The sequence below is a fragment of the Myxine glutinosa genome, chromosome 4 (genome assembly GCF_964187855.1).
Source record: "Myxine glutinosa chromosome 4, kmMyxGlut1.1, whole genome shotgun sequence".
Taxonomy (NCBI): Eukaryota; Metazoa; Chordata; class Myxini; order Myxiniformes; family Myxinidae; genus Myxine; species Myxine glutinosa.
In genome coordinates, this window is record NC_136264.1 from 7,794,738 (window position 1) to 7,813,397 (window position 18,660).

Sequence of the window (18,660 nt, forward strand, 5' to 3'; positions counted from 1 at the left end):
GACAACCACTCCGATTTATTTCAGAGGCAACATCAGACGGGAGGGAAAACAAAAACCCTAAGTTTTCTGGGACTTAGTCGATCGTGTGGGAGAGTGCCGCCCCCCACCCCCACAATCGTAACACATATATTGTTAATGCCATAAATTATGATATTGGCATATGTATAACACTCCTCAGATTTACGGGACCAAAGAAACCAGATATGCCCCAGGAGAGAGCAAGGAAGTCGGTTTTATCGCTGAAGATCTTGGTGACACAGGTCTTGGCCGAAAGAAGAGCTAGAGCAAAGGACTTCGCCTTCTTTGAAGAAGTTAGAGGCGAGAACCCGGGTCCAGAGTGGAATGGCTTCAACAGTCGAATGGCCAGAGAAGAAGGTCATTCAATGAGCCCTCCATCCTTAAGTGTCTATACACCGCTTATCGACATGACGCCATCGGATCCTGATACCATGCTGACTGCCATGGTAGAAGCGGAGAGACTAAGAAAACAGGTGGGGCAGGATATCGTAGTGTTTACTTGTGACCAACAGCTGTATAAGGTAGCCGTCAATATTTCCTGGGCACAACCCGACAGATTGGAGATCTCGCGAGATCTCGGAGACGGTGGGAGGGATTTTCGAAGCTCCACACGGTCTCCACGTTTTTCGAAGTTAAGTCTGTTCACAATTGTATTTTGTCGAAACTGTATTTATCTTTCGGTGTGTGAAGTTATTGTGTGCAACTTTGGTTGTTTCTCGGTGTTTATCTTTCATAAATTGATCGTCTGTTTGCCGTGTCGTGTCTTGAGGCCTTGTACAGTGTGCACTGTACAACCTTGAGGCTTTGTTTTTCTCTCAGCGGTCCGTCGTTTGTGACCCAATAACTTTCGTTCTCTGTATTCCCAGGCTTTTCACCCATAGCCTACTTCCTTGTGTAAATCTCAACTCAAAAAAAGAAAAGAAAAAAAAAAAAAAATAACATTTCCTTCTCTGTTCTCATTCGTTTATTCATTCTTATTCGTTCGTTCGTTCTTCGACCACGTGTTTCTCCCCCATTTCCCCAGATAGTTTTCACTCATTAACCTTCAATGTTTACACTTTCCCCTCAAGTTATGTATTCCGTCATATTTTATAACACCTTTTTCTTCTTCTTCTTTAAAAGGCTGCTTTCGACTTGCTCACCAAATCAATTCATCCCAAAAAAAATATCCATCTCCTATAGTGCCTTTTTTCTACATTCCCTAAACTCTCCTGCACTCCATCCTCCATCCAGCGTCCTTAAACGTATTTTTAACTCGAAGGTCACAAGAAACTCATTTTGCAATAAATGTTCGTTTCCCATAAATCGTACACTTTCAAAAATCCAATCTCACCCCTCCCCTCCAAATCTTCCCCATCACCCCTCCCCTCCAAATCTTCCCCATCACCCCTCCCCTCCAAATCTTCCCCATCACCCATCCCTTCCAAATCTCCCCCCTTGCCCCCTCCCTCCGAAACTACCCCCTCACCCCTCCCCGCCAAGACGCCCCCTCGCCCCTCCCCTCCTAGACTCCTGCCTCACCCCTCCCCTCCAAATCTCCCCCATATCCCATCCCTTTCAAATCCCTCCCCTTGTCCCTTCCCTCCCAAACTCCCCCCTCACCCCTCCCCTTCAAATCTCCCCACCCTCATTGCTTCTCAATTTCCCCCCTCTCACTCCCCCTCCTCAAAGCGTTCTCCCCGCTTCTTCCCCCTTCAAACTCTCACCTCCATCTCCCCCAACCTTCTGCCTCGCTCTTCCCCCTCCTCAAATAACACCTCATTGTGGCTCACCCAATCACCATCAAACCTTTTGTCCGCCCCATCCTTCCCTTTCTCCGAGCTATTCTGAAATCTCTGACACACCTTCAACAGCTCTCCCTATCTCTTCCACCTCTTCCACATCTTACCCTACCCCTCCTCCCCCCTGTTCTGTATCTGATGCTCCCCCTTCCTCTTCATTAACGGTATGGACCTCAAACATCCGCGGCCTTCGTTCAAACTTAACTGATCTCTCCATACAGGTTGCTTCTGTCAAACCAGACGTGATCTGCTTAACAGAAACTTTCCTCCTTTATGATGTCTCTGATTCCATAGTATCTCTCCCGGGCTACTCCCTCCTCCGGTATGATAGACCTGAGCCTCGTCCTGGAGGCGGGGTTGCTATCTTTATCAAAAACTCTCTTCCTCACTCGCCCTGCACTGCACTCTCTCCACCTCACCCCCAGGAATACCTCTGGCTACGGCTTCCCCTTCGCTCCCACCTCTTGTTCATATGTGTGTTGTACCGTCCACCAAACAGTGATGACTCCATCTACATCTCGCTGTCTGATGATATGGACCAACTTCTATCTACTCATCCCAACTCTCTCTTCCTCATATGTGGTGATTTCAATTGTCACCATGCCAGTTGGCTGGGTGTGGGTACCTCTCTCACCAGCCATGGCTCTTCAGCAAAGGACTTCTGCGACTCACTGGGACTGACACAATCTGTCAATTTCCCGACCCGGATCTCAGTCAACGGAACATCTTCTCTTCTGGACTTGGTTATGACTAACTTCCCTGAAAATGTCTGCTGCTCTTCTTCTGCTCCGATCGGATCATCTGATCATGTCCTTGTTAAAGTGGACATCTCTCTGACCATCCTCAGGGAGCCTGCTCAGCGTCGACGAGTCTGGCATTTCACTCAGGCCAACTGGCACGGTCTTCAAGCAGCCATCAATCATCTGGACTGGTCTCCCATCTCTACCACCTCTGACATCAACTCATCCTGGGAATTCTTCCAAAGTAAATTGCTCTCTCTCATGCACAGATTTATCCCATCTCGTCTTCAGTTGTCATACCCTTCCTCCCGTCCATGGTACACGGAATCTTGTGGTGAGGCTGTTGCCCAGAAACAACTTGCCTTCGTCTCCTGGAAAGCAAATCCAACGGAAGGAAATCTCATTTCCTTTCACAAAGCCCGAAACAAGTGTGTGTCCACCCTCAGGAGAGCCAGGAAACAATATCTCTCCGTTCTCAAGACCGAACTCTCTTATCTGTCTCCCTCTTCCAAATCCTGGTGGCGTCTGGTCAAATCCGTTTCTGGTGTTTGTTCCCCCTCCATCCCCTCCCTTACCTCAAACGGCTACACAGCTGACTCAGCACGTGAAAAAGCTGAATGCCTCAACTCTGTGTTTGCCTCTAAATCTTGTGTCCCAAACCCATCCCTCTCTGTACCCACCATACCCAGTCGTACCCTGCTGCTCCTGGACTCCGTGTCCTTTCCTCCTGACAAGGTGGAAAAGTTTCTGTCAACCCTCGACTCTGATTCTGCAACTGGACCCGACGGCATCAGCCCACGGGTCCTAAAATCCTGCTCTGCTGCTCTATCTCACCCTCTCTCTGTTCTCTTCACCCTCTCTTTTGCTCAAGGTCAACTGCCATCTGCTTGGAAATCAGCCAACATCACCGCTTTGCACAAAAAAGGTGCAAAAACAGATCCTAGCAACTACAGACCAATCAGCCTTCTCCCAATTATCAGCAAAGTCATGGAATCCATCATTGCTTCGGATATGAAATCTTTCCTCTTCTCCAATGGCTTGATCTCTGATCATCAATTTGGTTTCAGACCAGGTCACTCTACTCTGGACATGCTGCTTCTGCTGTCTCAACAATGGATGGAGGTCCTCAATGCCAAACAGGAAATTAGAGCTGTCTCCCTCGACATATCACGTGCCTTCGACACGGTCTGGCACCCCGCTCTGCTCACCAAACTCTCCTCCTTTGGTATCCATGGAAATCTCCACGCATGGCTGGCGGACTTCCTCTCTAGTCGTCGTCAACGTGTGGCCCTGAATGGGTTTCTCTCATCTCCTCTTCCTGTTCAGGCTGGAGTTCCCCAAGGCAGTGTTCTGGGCCCCGTGCTTTTTCTGGTCTTCATCAATGATCTCTCTGACTCTCTCGAAAATCCTCTCTATCTCTTTGCTGATGACTCCACTCTCTGCCGCTCCATTCCTCTTCCCTCAGATCGGCAGTCTGCTGCCTCCTCACTCTCTGAAGACCTGGACAAAATCACAGACTGGTCAAACAAGTGGAATATGTCTTTCAATCCTGACAAATCTCACACTCTTACTATGTCTCTCCGAAAAGATCGACTGGACAACCCTCCCATCTACTTTCTCAACAATCCTCTCCAAGAAGTTCTGTCGCTCAAGATTTTGGGTCTCACTATCTGCCATGATCTTTCTTGGGAAAACCACATTTCCAAGCTGGCCTCCAAAGCCAGTCGCCGACTGGGCATCCTCCGTCGTGCGAAGTCCTTCCTCGGCACACCTGAGCTCCTCACCACATACAAGGCTTTCATCCGCAGCTCAATGGAATACTGTTCTCCCCTATGGGCCGGTGCTCCTGCCTCACACCTAGCTCGGCTTCACGCTGTTGAAACCAAAGCTTTCAGAATTATTGGAATCTCCCGCGATGAAGCTATCTCTGAGGGCCTTTCACTCACTCACCGCAGGCAGGTAGGTGGTCTTTCTGTCTTCTACCGACTCCTCTCCGGCCTTGCACCCCCAGCTCTCTCTGTGCTCTGTCCCCCAAATATTCCTACAGGTCGCACAAGATCTGCCAGCAACCCTCTGATGGTTAAACTGCCGAAATCTCGGCTCTCTGCTCACCTTCACTCTTTCATTCCTCTTTTCTCCCGCCTCTGGAACAAACTCCCTCACTCCCTTCAATCCCACTCCTCCCTCCAGGTCTTTAAAACAGCTGTTCACCACCATCTCTTATCTTCCCCCATCCAAAACCTTGATCTTTTCTACCCCCGCTAATTCACCCCAGATCCACCTTGTTTGAAATTCCAACTTCTTTCCTGGAAGTCCTGGCAGTGTCCATATGTTTTATACCTCTCCCACCGCCCCCTTCCCATGCCCCCCCCCCCCCCCCCCAAAGCCCTCGCCCTCTCTCAGATCTCTCGATGTCTCCATGTCTCTCGGTCCCTGCTCTCAAATGTTGTGTTTGTGTCCTTCCCCCTCTCTCCCCATCTTGTCTACCGCTCCCGATGTTATATGTTTTATGTGTCGGTTTGTCTTTCTGTGTGATTAATGTTCGCTCTTTCACGAGCCTCGATCTTGTATAGGAAAAAAAAAAAAAAAAAAAAAAAAAAATTCACCAACATGGTATTACGTCTTGGGGGCATGCACTTCCTCACGAGCTTTATAGGCTGTGTCGGATCGCTGATGGCAGAAAGTGGTCTGGCAGATATCCTGGCCTGTGCGTTTGGTGGAGTTGAACATATGTTGGCAGGAAAGAAGTATCCTCAGAATTTCCGTGCACTGAGACTTCTTGTAGAAACAGTTATACATGATATCATCCGGGAAGCCCGTGATAAGGATGATCTGATGGCAAGTCTGGAGTCTCGTGCGAAGAACAGCAGAACCGCAAAGCTCTGGGTAGATGGACTCATCAAACCAGTCTTCCTCATGATGCTATTCTGAGGAGCTGAAAAGGAGGCGATTGGCCATTACACCTGCGTGCAGTAAGTCTCATAATCCCGTATTTCTTCGCAGCCGGCCATCATAACTATGCTTGTTATGGTTTATACTACCTTCGATCATCTGAAGCAATGCCTGATGAAATCTGTAGGCATTTTCTTCAAGGCGAACACGTGACCCGTCATCTCCCCGGGACCTGGAATGGGATGTGGACAGATATGATGATTGAAACAACCTTCATGAGGTATGGCAAAGGTCCCCGTGGTCTTATTGGCATCACACTCAAACCAAATGCGATGAAAATCTGGGCTTTTAAAACTTTAATTTAAGTGCAAATTTAATCAATTTTTAGCTTGATCTTGAAATTTCGCAATGACCTTGACCTTGGAATCTCAAGGTCATGACCTCAATCGATAGGCCACCCTCTCAAATATATGTTTAGACACCGAGATTGTGAAAATCACTCGTCTACAGCCTGAGATATTTAACTTTTTCTTTTTTCCATTTTTGTAATGGTTGCCTTGGAAACGGGCCATTTTCTCAAAATGCTCAATGATGCCAGCTTGGCATCACTCGGAACCTTGATATGGAGGGTCCATAGATGCATAATCTGCAAAAAAAATTTGTAGGTACTCCAGTGCAAGTTTGGGCCAAAAATCCCAGTTTGGCTGCCGGACTAAAAAAAAAACACCTATAGAGGCCATTTTCCCCCACAAAGCGGAGGTTGGCCTTTTTCGGGCACCGTGGTTGTTGTTTTTTTTGGTCCGCTTTTTGAAGCAATGTTTTACGGCCGGATGCCCTTCCTGCCGCCAACCCTTTTTGTCGCCTTTTACGACAAACAGGGAATTACCAGTGAACTGGTACTCAATTAGCCGACCTCGGAAGGATGACAGGCTGAGTCAACCCCCCTGGCGTTAATTCAGCGATCGACCGGGATTCGAACCCAGGATCCTAGGATCCTAAGCCGGCACCCTAGCTGCTAGCCCAACACCGACACTAAATGTACTTCCTTGTTCTTTAGGAAGGGCATGCAGTGCTTTCAACAGGAAGAACTACCGCGAGGCATTGGAATACTACAAGAAGGTTCTCAGAACCAACCCTGGCTGCCCTGGTATTGTCTCCTTTCTAATTTCTATATACACTATTGCCGGACTAAAAGGATATATTAAGTTCTGAATCAAAAACAAATTTTCTGTAATATTAACAGTGAAATAAAGAATTGTGGATAACAAAAGTAATTGTGGAACAATCGGTTTGTTTGTGTTTCACACTTAATGAAAACTTGAGGGTAGAGCGTGGCGAGTGTGAAATATGACAGGTTCGACGATATGTTCGGCTTGAATGGCATGGAAATCAAAATAGTGGTGTGTGGAATCAGCAGTCATACGCCGCAATGACATCACAGACGTAATCACATCTACATCACCCCTGTGAAGTGACCAAATCCTCACCTCTGATCGGTGTACGTTTGTGAGGGACAAACACCGTTCTAGACGGCTTTGCTCTACGGGCTACGCTGTAAAAAATAAACTGCCCTTTAGTTTTGTATGTTGTAGAGTTGTACAGGGGAGGGGTCGGACAAAGAAGTGGAGGGAGGTGGAAGGAGAAGGATAAACACAGAATAAAATACACAAAAGACAATCAAAGTGTGGGGAATTAATCCATCCCCAAGGACAGGTTTCTTGGTTGTAGGAATAATTTATTGCAACAGGACAACATGAATGGAGAATCTCGAATGAAGATAAATGCATGATAAAGATATACAGTTCAAAATTACCAAACACCAGGCACCATGTTTACTTAACTTTCACCCACAGAGAAACTGAGCTAGGTTTCTAGGCATCCACTGACGGAGGCGTTATTGTTTTCGGGTTGTCCGTCCAGCTGCCCGTCCGTGATAGGTTTTCGTTACCGTGATAACTTCAGAACGGCTGAAGGGATCAAAGTCAAACTTGATACATGTAGAATGATGTAAAGATGAAAAGATTAGATGTTGGGGTCAAGAGGTCAAAGGTCAGAGGTCCCATTAAATAAATAAAACATCTGTTACCAAGCTAACTTGTGAACCAGTGATGGGATTTTGACCAAACTTGGTACAAAAGTCTATGTTATAATGCCAAGATGAACTGATGAAATTTCTGCACCAAGAGGTCAAAAGTCAAAGTCTAACAGGTTTTTATTACCGCAAAACTTAAGAATGACTGAAGGGAGCCATGTCAAACTTAGTACAAGTATGTCTGATGCGGTAAAGATAAACAGATTAGATTATGGGGTCAAGAAGTCAAAAAAAGTCAGAGATCCCATTTGGTAACAATTCTGTTGCTGCGCTAACTTATGTATTTTAATCAAACTTCGTCTAAGTATGTAAAATGATGTAATAATGTGGACGGAGGCATAATCGGTCGACTTTGCAACGTCGAAGAATGCTGTTCTAGTTTGGGATGTTACCAAGCAGTAACTACCAGGGGGCAAAGCAGGGAGCAGCTGGCGCTCAGCTCGAGGTCTTCTCCCTTTTTGTGTAAAATGTATAAATGAAAAATGTGTAAAATTACAAGTACAATTGCTAGCCAGTGTCTCAATGAGGCGAGCAGGCAGAGTGTGAACCGTGATGACTCCTCCAGGCAGAATTCAGCGAAAGACCCCAGAGAGAGACAGAGGGAATAAATGGCTACTCTTGCCTTTACAAGTTCGCAAGCACATCTCCCCTCGTCCCTGCTAGGCCGGCCCACTCCAGCGTGGTATCCAACCACACTGCTCCGTGCAACTAGAGGCAAGCGAATCACGTCTACCATGGATGGGGTCCACTGGGGGTGGCCCTTTTTGCGCACATGCACAGAGCCAAAGGGGGGCTCCAGCATACTTGTGTGGTCCCCCATAAATCATGCGGATGCACAGTAACCCACCGCAGATTCCAATTGCCAGCCCCGATGTAGCGGCCTAGTCACAAAACGCTCCCTGCCCTGGACATGACACCATGTGCCCAACGATCACACCATGTGATCAGTCTTGAATGAGGGTGAACATCAGACGAGATGTGCCAACCTACATAACCACTACATTTGAAAAACACCATCACCGCAAAAGTTGCACGAAGAACAACCTCATTCTTAAACATTAATCTTAATAGAGAGAACTCAACTCATGTATATGTTATGATATATAAAATGCTTTATCTTACCACTAATTTAGATGGTACAAAAACCTTAATTCTGTCTCTGATCCCCACCCCCTAAAGCTCAGAGTTAAAAATGTAACCAATAGTCAAGATCAAATTGGAGACCATTACAATCAACGCCAAACCATTATTTAGTCTGAACCATTTTCACGCCAAGGCCACAAAAATCCTTGGACGTCAGGGTTAAGGTAAAGGTCAACTATTAAGACAGGATCAACTTGCACCATTATTTATGCCATAAATTGTCAAAATTCCATAATGGTCAAGGTAAAAAATGAAGACTATTACATGAGGTTTCAAATCATTATCTATCCATATGCTAAATTTTGTGACTACCGTGAACTGTGTTCATGCTCAGAACACAAAATTAGTAATCAATCATAATAATCATCAAAAGCGGATAACCTGAATAAAAACCTGAGCAGCCACAATAAGCTTTCAGCCATACAAACTCTGAAGCCTAATATCATCATGAAAGGTCCATCATGTACAGCACATTGTATGTACCTACTTGAAAAAGAATTTCTTCATTGGCAAGATTGTGGGAGTCATACGCTTGTTTGCGCTTGGCTTCCACGCCCTTCAAAAGCTGCCGATAACCAGTGATCTGCAGCAGGCAGGTAACCAGAACCTCTCTGAACCTGACCAAAACACGATCACAAGATGAAATCCCAAAGTACATAAAGGAAGTCAGCAGGGAAGCAATATGAACAACCTGGATGTAGATGGATAAAACAATTACTACAGGTAGCAAGGTACCCGTGCTATGCACAGTTGAGCCCAATGGCAAAGACAATACGGAAGCAGTTAATGCCAAACCATGAATGAGTAAATTCCACATTCCTGTGCCACCTTCAGTCGAACGTCAGGCATTGACAGCCACTTCATAGTTTCTATATGGCGAAACTGCAAATGCTGAATCCGTGAATGTCACGGGTGGAAACCTCATAATTTCCTCATTCTCCTTTAAACTCAATCTCTCCATATTTTCATTCCAAACAGCATCGTTCCAATCACAAATTAATACAGTCGGACCCCGCTGTTCACGATTCCACTATTCGTGTGTTCCGCGTATTCACGGGTGATAAAATGCGACCCATTTCCCTATTCGCGGAAAAGTGTCCCGCAAATAGACAGGTGTGTGCCTTTCCAAATCATGTCCAATCAATTGAATTTACCACAGGTGGACTCCAATCAAGGTGTAAAAACAACTCAAAGATGATCAAGAGAAATGGGAGGCACCTGAGCTAAATTTCAAGTGTCATAGCAAAGGGTATGAATACTTATGTCAATGTGATATTGCAGTTTTTTCTTTTTAATAAATTTGCAAAACTTTCCAAAATCCTGTTTTCTCTTTGTCATTATGGGGTATTGAGTGTAGATTGAGGAGGGAAAAAATGAATTTAAACGATTTCAGCATAAGAATGCAACATAACAAAATGTGAAAAAAGTGAAGGGGTCTGAATACTTTCTGAATGCACTGTATATATATATATATATATATATATATATATATATATATATATATATATATATATATATATATATATATATATATATTATATATATAATATATATATATATTATATATATATATATATATATATATATATATATATATATATATATATATATATATATATATATATATATATATACATATATATATATAAATACTCACACATTACACACAGTCACGTGAAAAAGTAAGTACACCACATGTAAAGTTTTGACTTTTTCAACATATTTCAACATACAGCTATTTGATCTTCATTTCAACAATATTGATAGATAAAGGTGATATAATATAACAAATATCATGAAACATTTACATTTTGTAGTCCATTGTATAATTTAAATAAACATAAATGCAAATTTCGCATGTGGAAAAAGTAAGTACACCCTTGGCTCTAATAGGTGGTATTGCCCCCTTTGGCAGAAACAACCTCAAGTAGGCGTTTCTTATAACTGTCTATCAGTCTCTGAGATCGACTGGGAGAAATTTTTGCCCACTCCTCCATGCAGAATTGTTTCAGCTGTGCGATGTTTGAGGGGTTGCTTGCATGCACAGCTCGTTTCAAATCCCCCCACAACATCTCGATGGGATTTAGATCCGGGCTTTGACTTGGCCATTCCAGAACCCTTAGTGGGGCAACTTTGCATAACAATTGTGCATTTTGTGAGGAAAGCACCAAATTTGGCACACTAGTAGACTATCATATTATGAAAAGATCTGGATATTGGGTCATCTCAGATTTAGAGATTAGATTTTTGCAAGATTTCGATTCGATTGGGATCGAAGAGAACACCTTCTTCGTCTTCTGTACAGTGAAATTGCCAGCCCTGAATTATCTGGCTACATCTGGGTGCTTCATTGGGAGTGCAACCATGTCCCTCAGGTGAACAGGGACCCACCTGGCATAGTGTGTGTGGTCTAAGGCATGGAACCATGGGACCAGTTCCATCAGGGCATCAAGGTACATCGTGAATGAAGCCTGCCGCAGAGAACGCACGTAGACCAGTACCAACATCTCTAGTTCCAGCACAGTTGCCCAGTACTGAAAGTTGGGAATGTCTTCTCCTCTCTGGTGACACCAGTCTTCGAACTCAGGCAGGTCTTCTGCATCATCAGCATATGTCATACAGTGGCATTCATACGCACGGTGTTGCAGGATGTGCAGTGCCGCTGCAGTGATTTGATGAGCTCTTCTTGTGCGGGTGACGTGGGCAGCTCGCAGGAAGGAGTCGGCCGTCCCTGGCGTTGCAATCTCAGCTTGCAAATTTGCAAAATCTGCAAATCTTGCAAAAATCAAGTCTCTGAATCTGAGATGGCCCAATATCCAGATCTTTTCATAATATGATAGTCTACTAGTGTGCCAAATTTGGTGCTTTCCTCACAAAATGCACAATTGTTATGCCATATTTAGCTTAGCTGCTGGACTACCTCAATTTCTTTCTTTTCAGCCATTCCTTGGTGGATTTACTGGGATGTTTAGGGTCATTGTCATGTTGCAAGGTCCACCTTCGGTTGAGCTTCAACTTTCCGACAGATGGCCTCACATTATCCTCAAGCACCCTCTGGTACAATTAAGAATTCATAGTGGATTATATGATGGTGAGCTGCCCAGGCCCTGATGCAGCAAAGCTGCCCAAAACCATAATATTTCCACCACCATGCTTTACAGTTGGTATCAGGTTCTTGTGGTCAAATGCTGTCTTTGGTTTTCGCCAAACATGTCTTCTGGTACTGTGGCCAAATAGCTCTACCTTTGACTCATCTGTCCAGAGCACATTGTTCCAGAAGTGCTGGTCTTTGCCTAGGTGTTCATTGGCAAACTTTAGTCTTGCCCTGATGTTCTTTCTGAACAGCAAAGGTTTCCTCCTGGCACACCTCCCATGTAGATCAAATTTGTGCAGCCTCTTTCTAATGGTAGACTTGTGCACTTTGACATCAACAGTGGCAAGAGCTACCTGTAGGTTCCGTGATGACATTCTGGGGTTCTGAGAGACTTCTTTCAGCATCTTGCGGTCTGCTCTCGGGCTGAACTTGCTGGGGCGGCCTGGCCTGAACAAGTTGGCAGTTCTTTGGAATCTTCTCCACTTGTAGATGATTTTCCAGACAGTCGAATGATTGATTTCAAATTGTTTGGAGATCTTTTTAAATCCCTTCCCAGACTCGTAGGCATCTATAACCTTCTTTCTGAAGGCCTCAGAAAGCTCTTTTGATCTAGGCATGGTGATGCCGCACACTTCAACAACAAAGAGCAAACCAAACTAAATGTCTGAGGTTTAACTAAGACAGGTTCCTCCAAGATCCTCTCTCTGACGATGTTCTAATCATTTGCACCTGAGCTGGTGCACCTGATTCTAATTTTAGGTATTTGAAGTAGTGATAACTGTAGGGGTGTACTTACTTTTTCCACATGCAAAATTTGCATTTATGTTTATTTAAATTATACAATGGACTACAAAATGTTAATGTTTCATGATATTTGTTATATTATATCACCTTTATCTATCAATATTGTTGAAATGAAGATCAAATAGCTATATGTTGAAATATGTTGAAAAAGTCAAAACTTTACATGGGGTGTACTTACTTTTTCACGTGACTGTATATGGATGGATGGGTGGATGACCACTCCTGCATCTTCAGATGCATATGGCTGCCTAAGCATTTTCTTGACTACTGGGCACAATCCTGGGCGGGCGTCACTCCTACGCAGGATACACCATTTTGTTTCCTCGCATAGCTTTGAGTCCTCTTTTGTTCAGCCCACGGTATCTTGCTCTCTCTCTCACAGTTTTATTTCAACTTTAATTTTGTCGTGAAAATCAAGCTCAGACACGACTTGACCCTTGGGTAGGTTCAATATCATTTAGATCTGAAGTAACATCCTGTAAAACTACATTCATGCAACAGACATTATATTCAGAGTATTTCATGGGCATTGGCCGATACCAATAGAGAAAACAATCAGCGCAGCATATAGGGGCGTACATACCATTCAAACTACAGGACTATGTCTCAGTGAGTGCCACTGGAGTGTTCGTGCGCCCCGGTTGTCCCGGGTCTTATAGACGCCCCTTTTGAAGCGAGCACACCCTGGGGTTCACCTTCGGTATAATTTCACTACATTCTCCCCGCCGTTAAAACTATACTGCCGCTAGGCAGGTTGCAAGCAAGCGTCAGCAACAATCGAAAGGGGCACGTCAACCCACGTCAGTCGGTCCACCCGTAGCGGTCGGGGCAGCGAACGACCCTGCCAGTTCGGGTTCGGAAACTACCGGGTACGGCGTCCCCAAGCCCGGAGTTCCCCGCGTCGGAATAGCTGCCGGAGGTGGGTGTCGGAGGGGATGTCCCAGAGCCATCAGGCCAGGGAGGAGGTGACGACGGAAGCGGCGGTAGTAGTTCCGTAGTGGAAGCTTCGGTAGAGTCCATAGACTCGTAGATGGGTTCGTCGATATCTCCGTCACCGCCCCCACAAGGGGCGAGATGGCGCACGGAGACAGTAGACTCGCGGCCGTCCGCCGTTAACACACGAGCATGCTCGGGATTAGCCTGGAGGACCCGCACCTTGTCAACGAGGGGGTCGTACTTGCTAGCGCGAACCGCTCAATTGAGATAGGCGGGCCCCGGCTCAGCGAGCCAGCTGGGTAAAGATTGAATACTACCCGAGCTTCTCGGGTGGTGGAACAGTCTTTCGTGAGGTGTCTGGTTGGTGGCGGTACATAGGAGAGCCCGGATCGAGTTTAGAGCCGCAGGTAGCGACCACGCCCATTTATCGAGGCCCCGGCCGAGGGTCCTGAGGCTGAGCATGACGGCCCTCCATATAATCCCATTAAAGCGTTTGATCTGCCCATTAGCCTGGGGCCGGTACGGGGTGGTGTAGCTCGAAGCGACATTATTTTGGAGCAAGTAGCCCCTCACCTCCTGAGACAGGAACACCGCACCCCGATCGGTATGTACATAGGCCGGATACCCAAACATAGAAAACAAATTCTGCAGGCATCGTATAACGGTGGCAGCCGACATATCCCCGCACGTATAAGCAAAGGGGAATCGCGAATACTCATCAACGATAGTGAGCAGATAACGAGAGTTACTTGACACCGGCAGCGGACCTTTGAAGTCCATCGCCAAGCGCTCCCACGGTCTAGTAGCCCGAACCAGCGTCCCCATAGGAGGGTTGTAAAACCGCGGTTTGAGCTCCGCACAGATAGTGCAATCACGGCAGATCTGGCGGATGTCCTCAATCGAGTACGGCAGATTACCACTGCGCACAAAATGCGCGAAACGCGCTACCCCGGGATGACCAATATTGCCGTGCAAAACGCGCAGCCCCTCCAAAGTTACAACCCCCGCGCAAGTGGCCGGCCTCGATAAGGCGTCGGCGACCTGGTTATCCTTCCCCGGGCGGTATTTGATGGTGTAGCAGAAGTCGGCGAGTTCGATACGCCAGCGGGTGATTTTCTCATTCTTAATGCGTTGAGCATGTAAGGTATCGTACATGAATGCAACGCTTTGTTGGTACGTGACGATTTGGAAACTCCGCCCAAGCAGACACGGCTGCCACCGCCGAATTGATTCGACGATCGCGTACGCTTCCTTTTTGACAGACGAATGCCTCCGCTCAGCGGAGGTGAGCGTCCTCGAAAAGAAGGCTACAGGGCGTCCCCCTTGGGAGAGGGTCGCCGCTATCGCATGATCCGAGGCATCACTTTCCAAGACGAAAGATGCACTCTCGTCAATCGTCGCGACAGCGGCGCTAGCGATGTCGGCTTTAAGGCCCTCGAAGGCCGCATGGCGGCCGGACCCATGGGGAACGTGTCACAGGCCACGAGGGGGCGGAGCTTCGTGAAGAAATTTTGCACCCACTTCGAATAGTGGGCGAACAGCCCAAGAGCGCGTTTCAGCGAAGCCCGATCGCTAGGCGGAGCCATATTGAGCAAAGGTCGCAGACGCTCCTTATCCGGAGAGACAGAGCCATGGGTCACGGTGTACCCCAGAAGGTCTACCGTGCGTAGAGAGTAACGACACTTGCCCTCATTCATGGTTAGGCGATACTTCTGCGCGACCTCGAGGAAGCGCTTCAGATTAGCGTCGTGATGCCCCTGGTCGTACCCACAAACCGTAAGATTGTCCAGATAGACAAAGACATCGGTCAAGTTCTCCTTCGCAACAAGGTCATCCATAGCCCTCTGAAAACAAGTGACCCCGTTAGTTACCCCAAAAGGAAGTCGAGTGAACTGGTACAACCGCTGACCCGATTCAAAGGCCGTATAGACGCGATCAGCCCGAGAGATGAGGACTTGATGATACGCACTACGCAGATCGAGTGCTATAAACGGAATACCGGGCCACGTGGCGTACCAGGGCATCCATCCCCGGTAAGGGGTAGGCATCCAGCTGGGTAAAATGATTAATCGTTTGCGAGTAGTCGATTACCATGCGCCGGCGGTGGGCCTCACTGCGCACCACTAAGACTTGGGCCCACCACGGCGACCTACTGGGTTCAATGATACCGTCCTTTAAGAGCTGGGCCGTTTCCCCCGCAATGAATTGCGCGTCTGCGCGAGAGTAGCGCCGCGATTTTACGGCTACAGGGGTACAATCAGCGGTCAGATTGGGGAACAGCGAGAGAGGCTCCACGTCCATCTGAGCGAGGGCGCACACAGCTAACGTGTCCGGCCCACCGAAGTCTATTTCCAGACGTCCATGTCGCTTAAGGAAATCAAGACCTAACAGAACGTCGGCACATAATGCAGGTAATACCATGAGATACACGTCTGGGAACGTGCGTCCCTTTATCACAAGTGTCAATCGACATGCCCCTTTCGTGCTCAGCCGAAGTCCTTGGGAGGCCATGAAGATCCGTCGTGTAGTCCCGAGAACCGGCCACCCATGTTGATGCACCAGGCGTTGATCGATAAAACCATCCGTAGACCCCGTGTCGATCAAAGCTTGCGCAAAAACGCCCGCGACCGTGAGCGGAATGATGGCCTGCGCAAGACCGGCCGACCCGGCAGGGATTGCGCCGTCCGGGCGAGAAGATCGCGCCTCGCGAGTGGATCCCACTCTGGCTGCAGTCTTCCGGTCGCTCATGGTGGATCCTCGTGACGAGTGCATAGGTGGCTCCTCTGCAGTGTCATGTACATCGTAAAACCCGCTGTCAGAGGTCGTTCCCACGCCGGCTGCAGTTTGCCGGTCGTTCGGGCAGCCCATGGAAGGACCCCGTGACAAGCGCATAGGTGGCTCCTCAGCAGTTTCATATGCCAGAGTGAGGGCGTGCGATTCGTAAGAGCCGCCGTCAGATGGCGCTCGAGTCACGTGCTGCGGTGACCGCACATCGAGAGGAGTTTCCAAAGCAGGAGCATGTCGTCTGCTTGAAGGTGGCGTTCGAACGCCAGTCAAGGTCGGTCGCTCCGCGACCAGTCGCATTCGCGCCATGTGTTTTGGCGGCCCGGCGTATCTCACCAAGGTCGTGCGTACAGCCAGGGGCCCGCGAGAAGGAGGTTTGCTCATCAAAGCCGAGTGGGGCGCCCCGTCCGGTGCTCGATCCATTGGCTCAGCGATGAGCCCATTCAAGGTCGCGCGAGTGCGCGTGCCCCGAGCGGCCTTCCTGCAGGCCTTTGCAAAATGGCCCTTGGTGGAGCACAGATGGCATATTGCTTCCCGAGCCGGGCATTCAGCTCTAGGGTGCTGCCGATTCCCACAAAAATAACACTTTGGATACCGGTCAGGCCGTGGCCGGGCAGCGGCTGCAGCCGTTAGGCCGGGAGCGGAGTCCGCTTCCGGAGCACCCAGACCCAGAGACTCGGCCGAGGTCGGGTCTTCCCCCATATCCTCGGCGGTAACCCTCTCCGGTCACGCGAGTTGAGAAGTCCCCGCCACGACTCGTGGGTGATCATAAGCGGTGGATTGTTCACGGGCATCCGTGAAGATGCGGGCCAGCCGCAGAGCCTCCGTAAATGTCAGCTCCGCGGTCTCCAGGAGCCGAAGTCTCAAGACTGTAGAACTAATCCCAGCGACGAAGGAATCTCGCAAAAGGTCATCTTGGACCTGCCCATGAGTCCGTACCTCTTGGACGCAGTCCGCCAAAAGGTAACGCAGCTCCTGCGCGTAGCGATCGATCGATTCCAAGGGTTGTTGTCGCCGCTGCAAAAGCGGTGAAGTAATTCTCCAGCGTTTTGAGCCAGTGGGTGAACACCGACCCCGACTCCTCAGCTTGTGCGTCCGCATCGAGAGTCGGTACCACGATCATCTTGTGTTCAGTCATCTCGTCGATCTAAATGATATTAAATGTCGTGAAAATCAAGCTCAGACACGACTTGACCCTTGGGTAGGTTTAATATCATTTAGATCTGAAGTAACATCCTGTAAAAATACATTCATGCAACAGACTTTCCCTCCAGGTCTTTAAAACAGCTGTTCACCACCATCTCTTATCTTCCCCCATCCAAAACCTTGATCTTTTCTACCCCCGCTAATTCACCCCTGATCCACCTTGTTTGAAATTCCAACTTCTTTCCTGGAAGTCCTGGCAGTGTCCATATGTTTTATACCTCTCCCACCGCCCCCTTCCCATGCCCCCCCCCCCCCCCAAAGCCCTCGCCCTCTCTCAGATCTCTCGATGTCTCCATGTCTCCATGTCTCCATGTCTCTCGGTCCCTGCTCTCAAATGTTGTGTTTGTGTCCTTCCCCCTCTCTCCCCATCTTGTCTACCGCTCCCGATGTTATATGTTTTATGTGTCGGTTTGTCTTTCTGTGTGATTAATGTTCGCTCTTTCACGAGCCTCGATCTTGTATACAAAAAAAAAAGAAAAAAGAAAAAAAAAAGACATTAGATTCAGAGTATTTCATGGGCAATGGCCGATACCAATAGAGAAAACAATCAGCGCAGCATATAGGGGCGTACATACCATTCAAACTACAGGACTATGTCTCAGTGAGTGCCGCTGGAGTGTTAGTGCGCCCCGGTTGTCCCGGGTCTTATAGACGCCCCTTTTGAAGCGAGCACACCCTGGGTTCACCTTCGGTATAATTTCACTACAAATTTTGAGATCTCATTTCATTTTTCACAGTCGCTAACATGGTTTTAGACTCTGTTGTAAAAAACGGGAAGGAAATTCAATTAAAGTTACCGTTTATAGAACAAAATGCAATTTTGAAGGCCTGTAACATAAAGTCCATTCAGACTCTCTAACAGCTTCATTTCAATTTGAATTCACCATCAGTCGCTGGGATGGTTCAAGCCTCAGTTTCAGCTAAAGTTGAGAAAATTGGCGAAATGTATTCCAACAGCCGTTTTGAATGTGTCGACTGTTTGGATGAGATGTGGGCACGGGGAAGGAGAGGGGAGAAGGTTAGAGGGGAAGGAGAGAGGCGAAGGAGAGAACGTTCCCAGGACTTCTTTATTTATATTATTACTTAGGAAAAGTACAGCGACTGAATACAGAAGTTCAGGATCAAACCGAAGTCTAATTATATACTTACATATTTCTGGGGTGTATATAC

General features: G+C 47.5%; 1 protein-coding gene across 12 annotated transcripts in view; it reads right to left on the bottom strand.

Annotated features, from left to right (window-relative positions):
* Window positions 1-18,660, bottom strand: part of LOC137417805 (ELMO domain-containing protein 1) — a 106,358-nt gene that overhangs the window by 18,739 nt on the left and 68,959 nt on the right. For all 12 annotated transcript variants that reach the window (XM_078775411.1, XM_078775412.1, XM_078775407.1 and 9 more), the window contains one exon: window positions 9,154-9,283. In XM_078775411.1, the coding sequence (XP_078631537.1) occupies window positions 9,154-9,283 (130 nt within the window). The remainder of the gene's footprint in view (window positions 1-9,153; window positions 9,284-18,660) is intronic.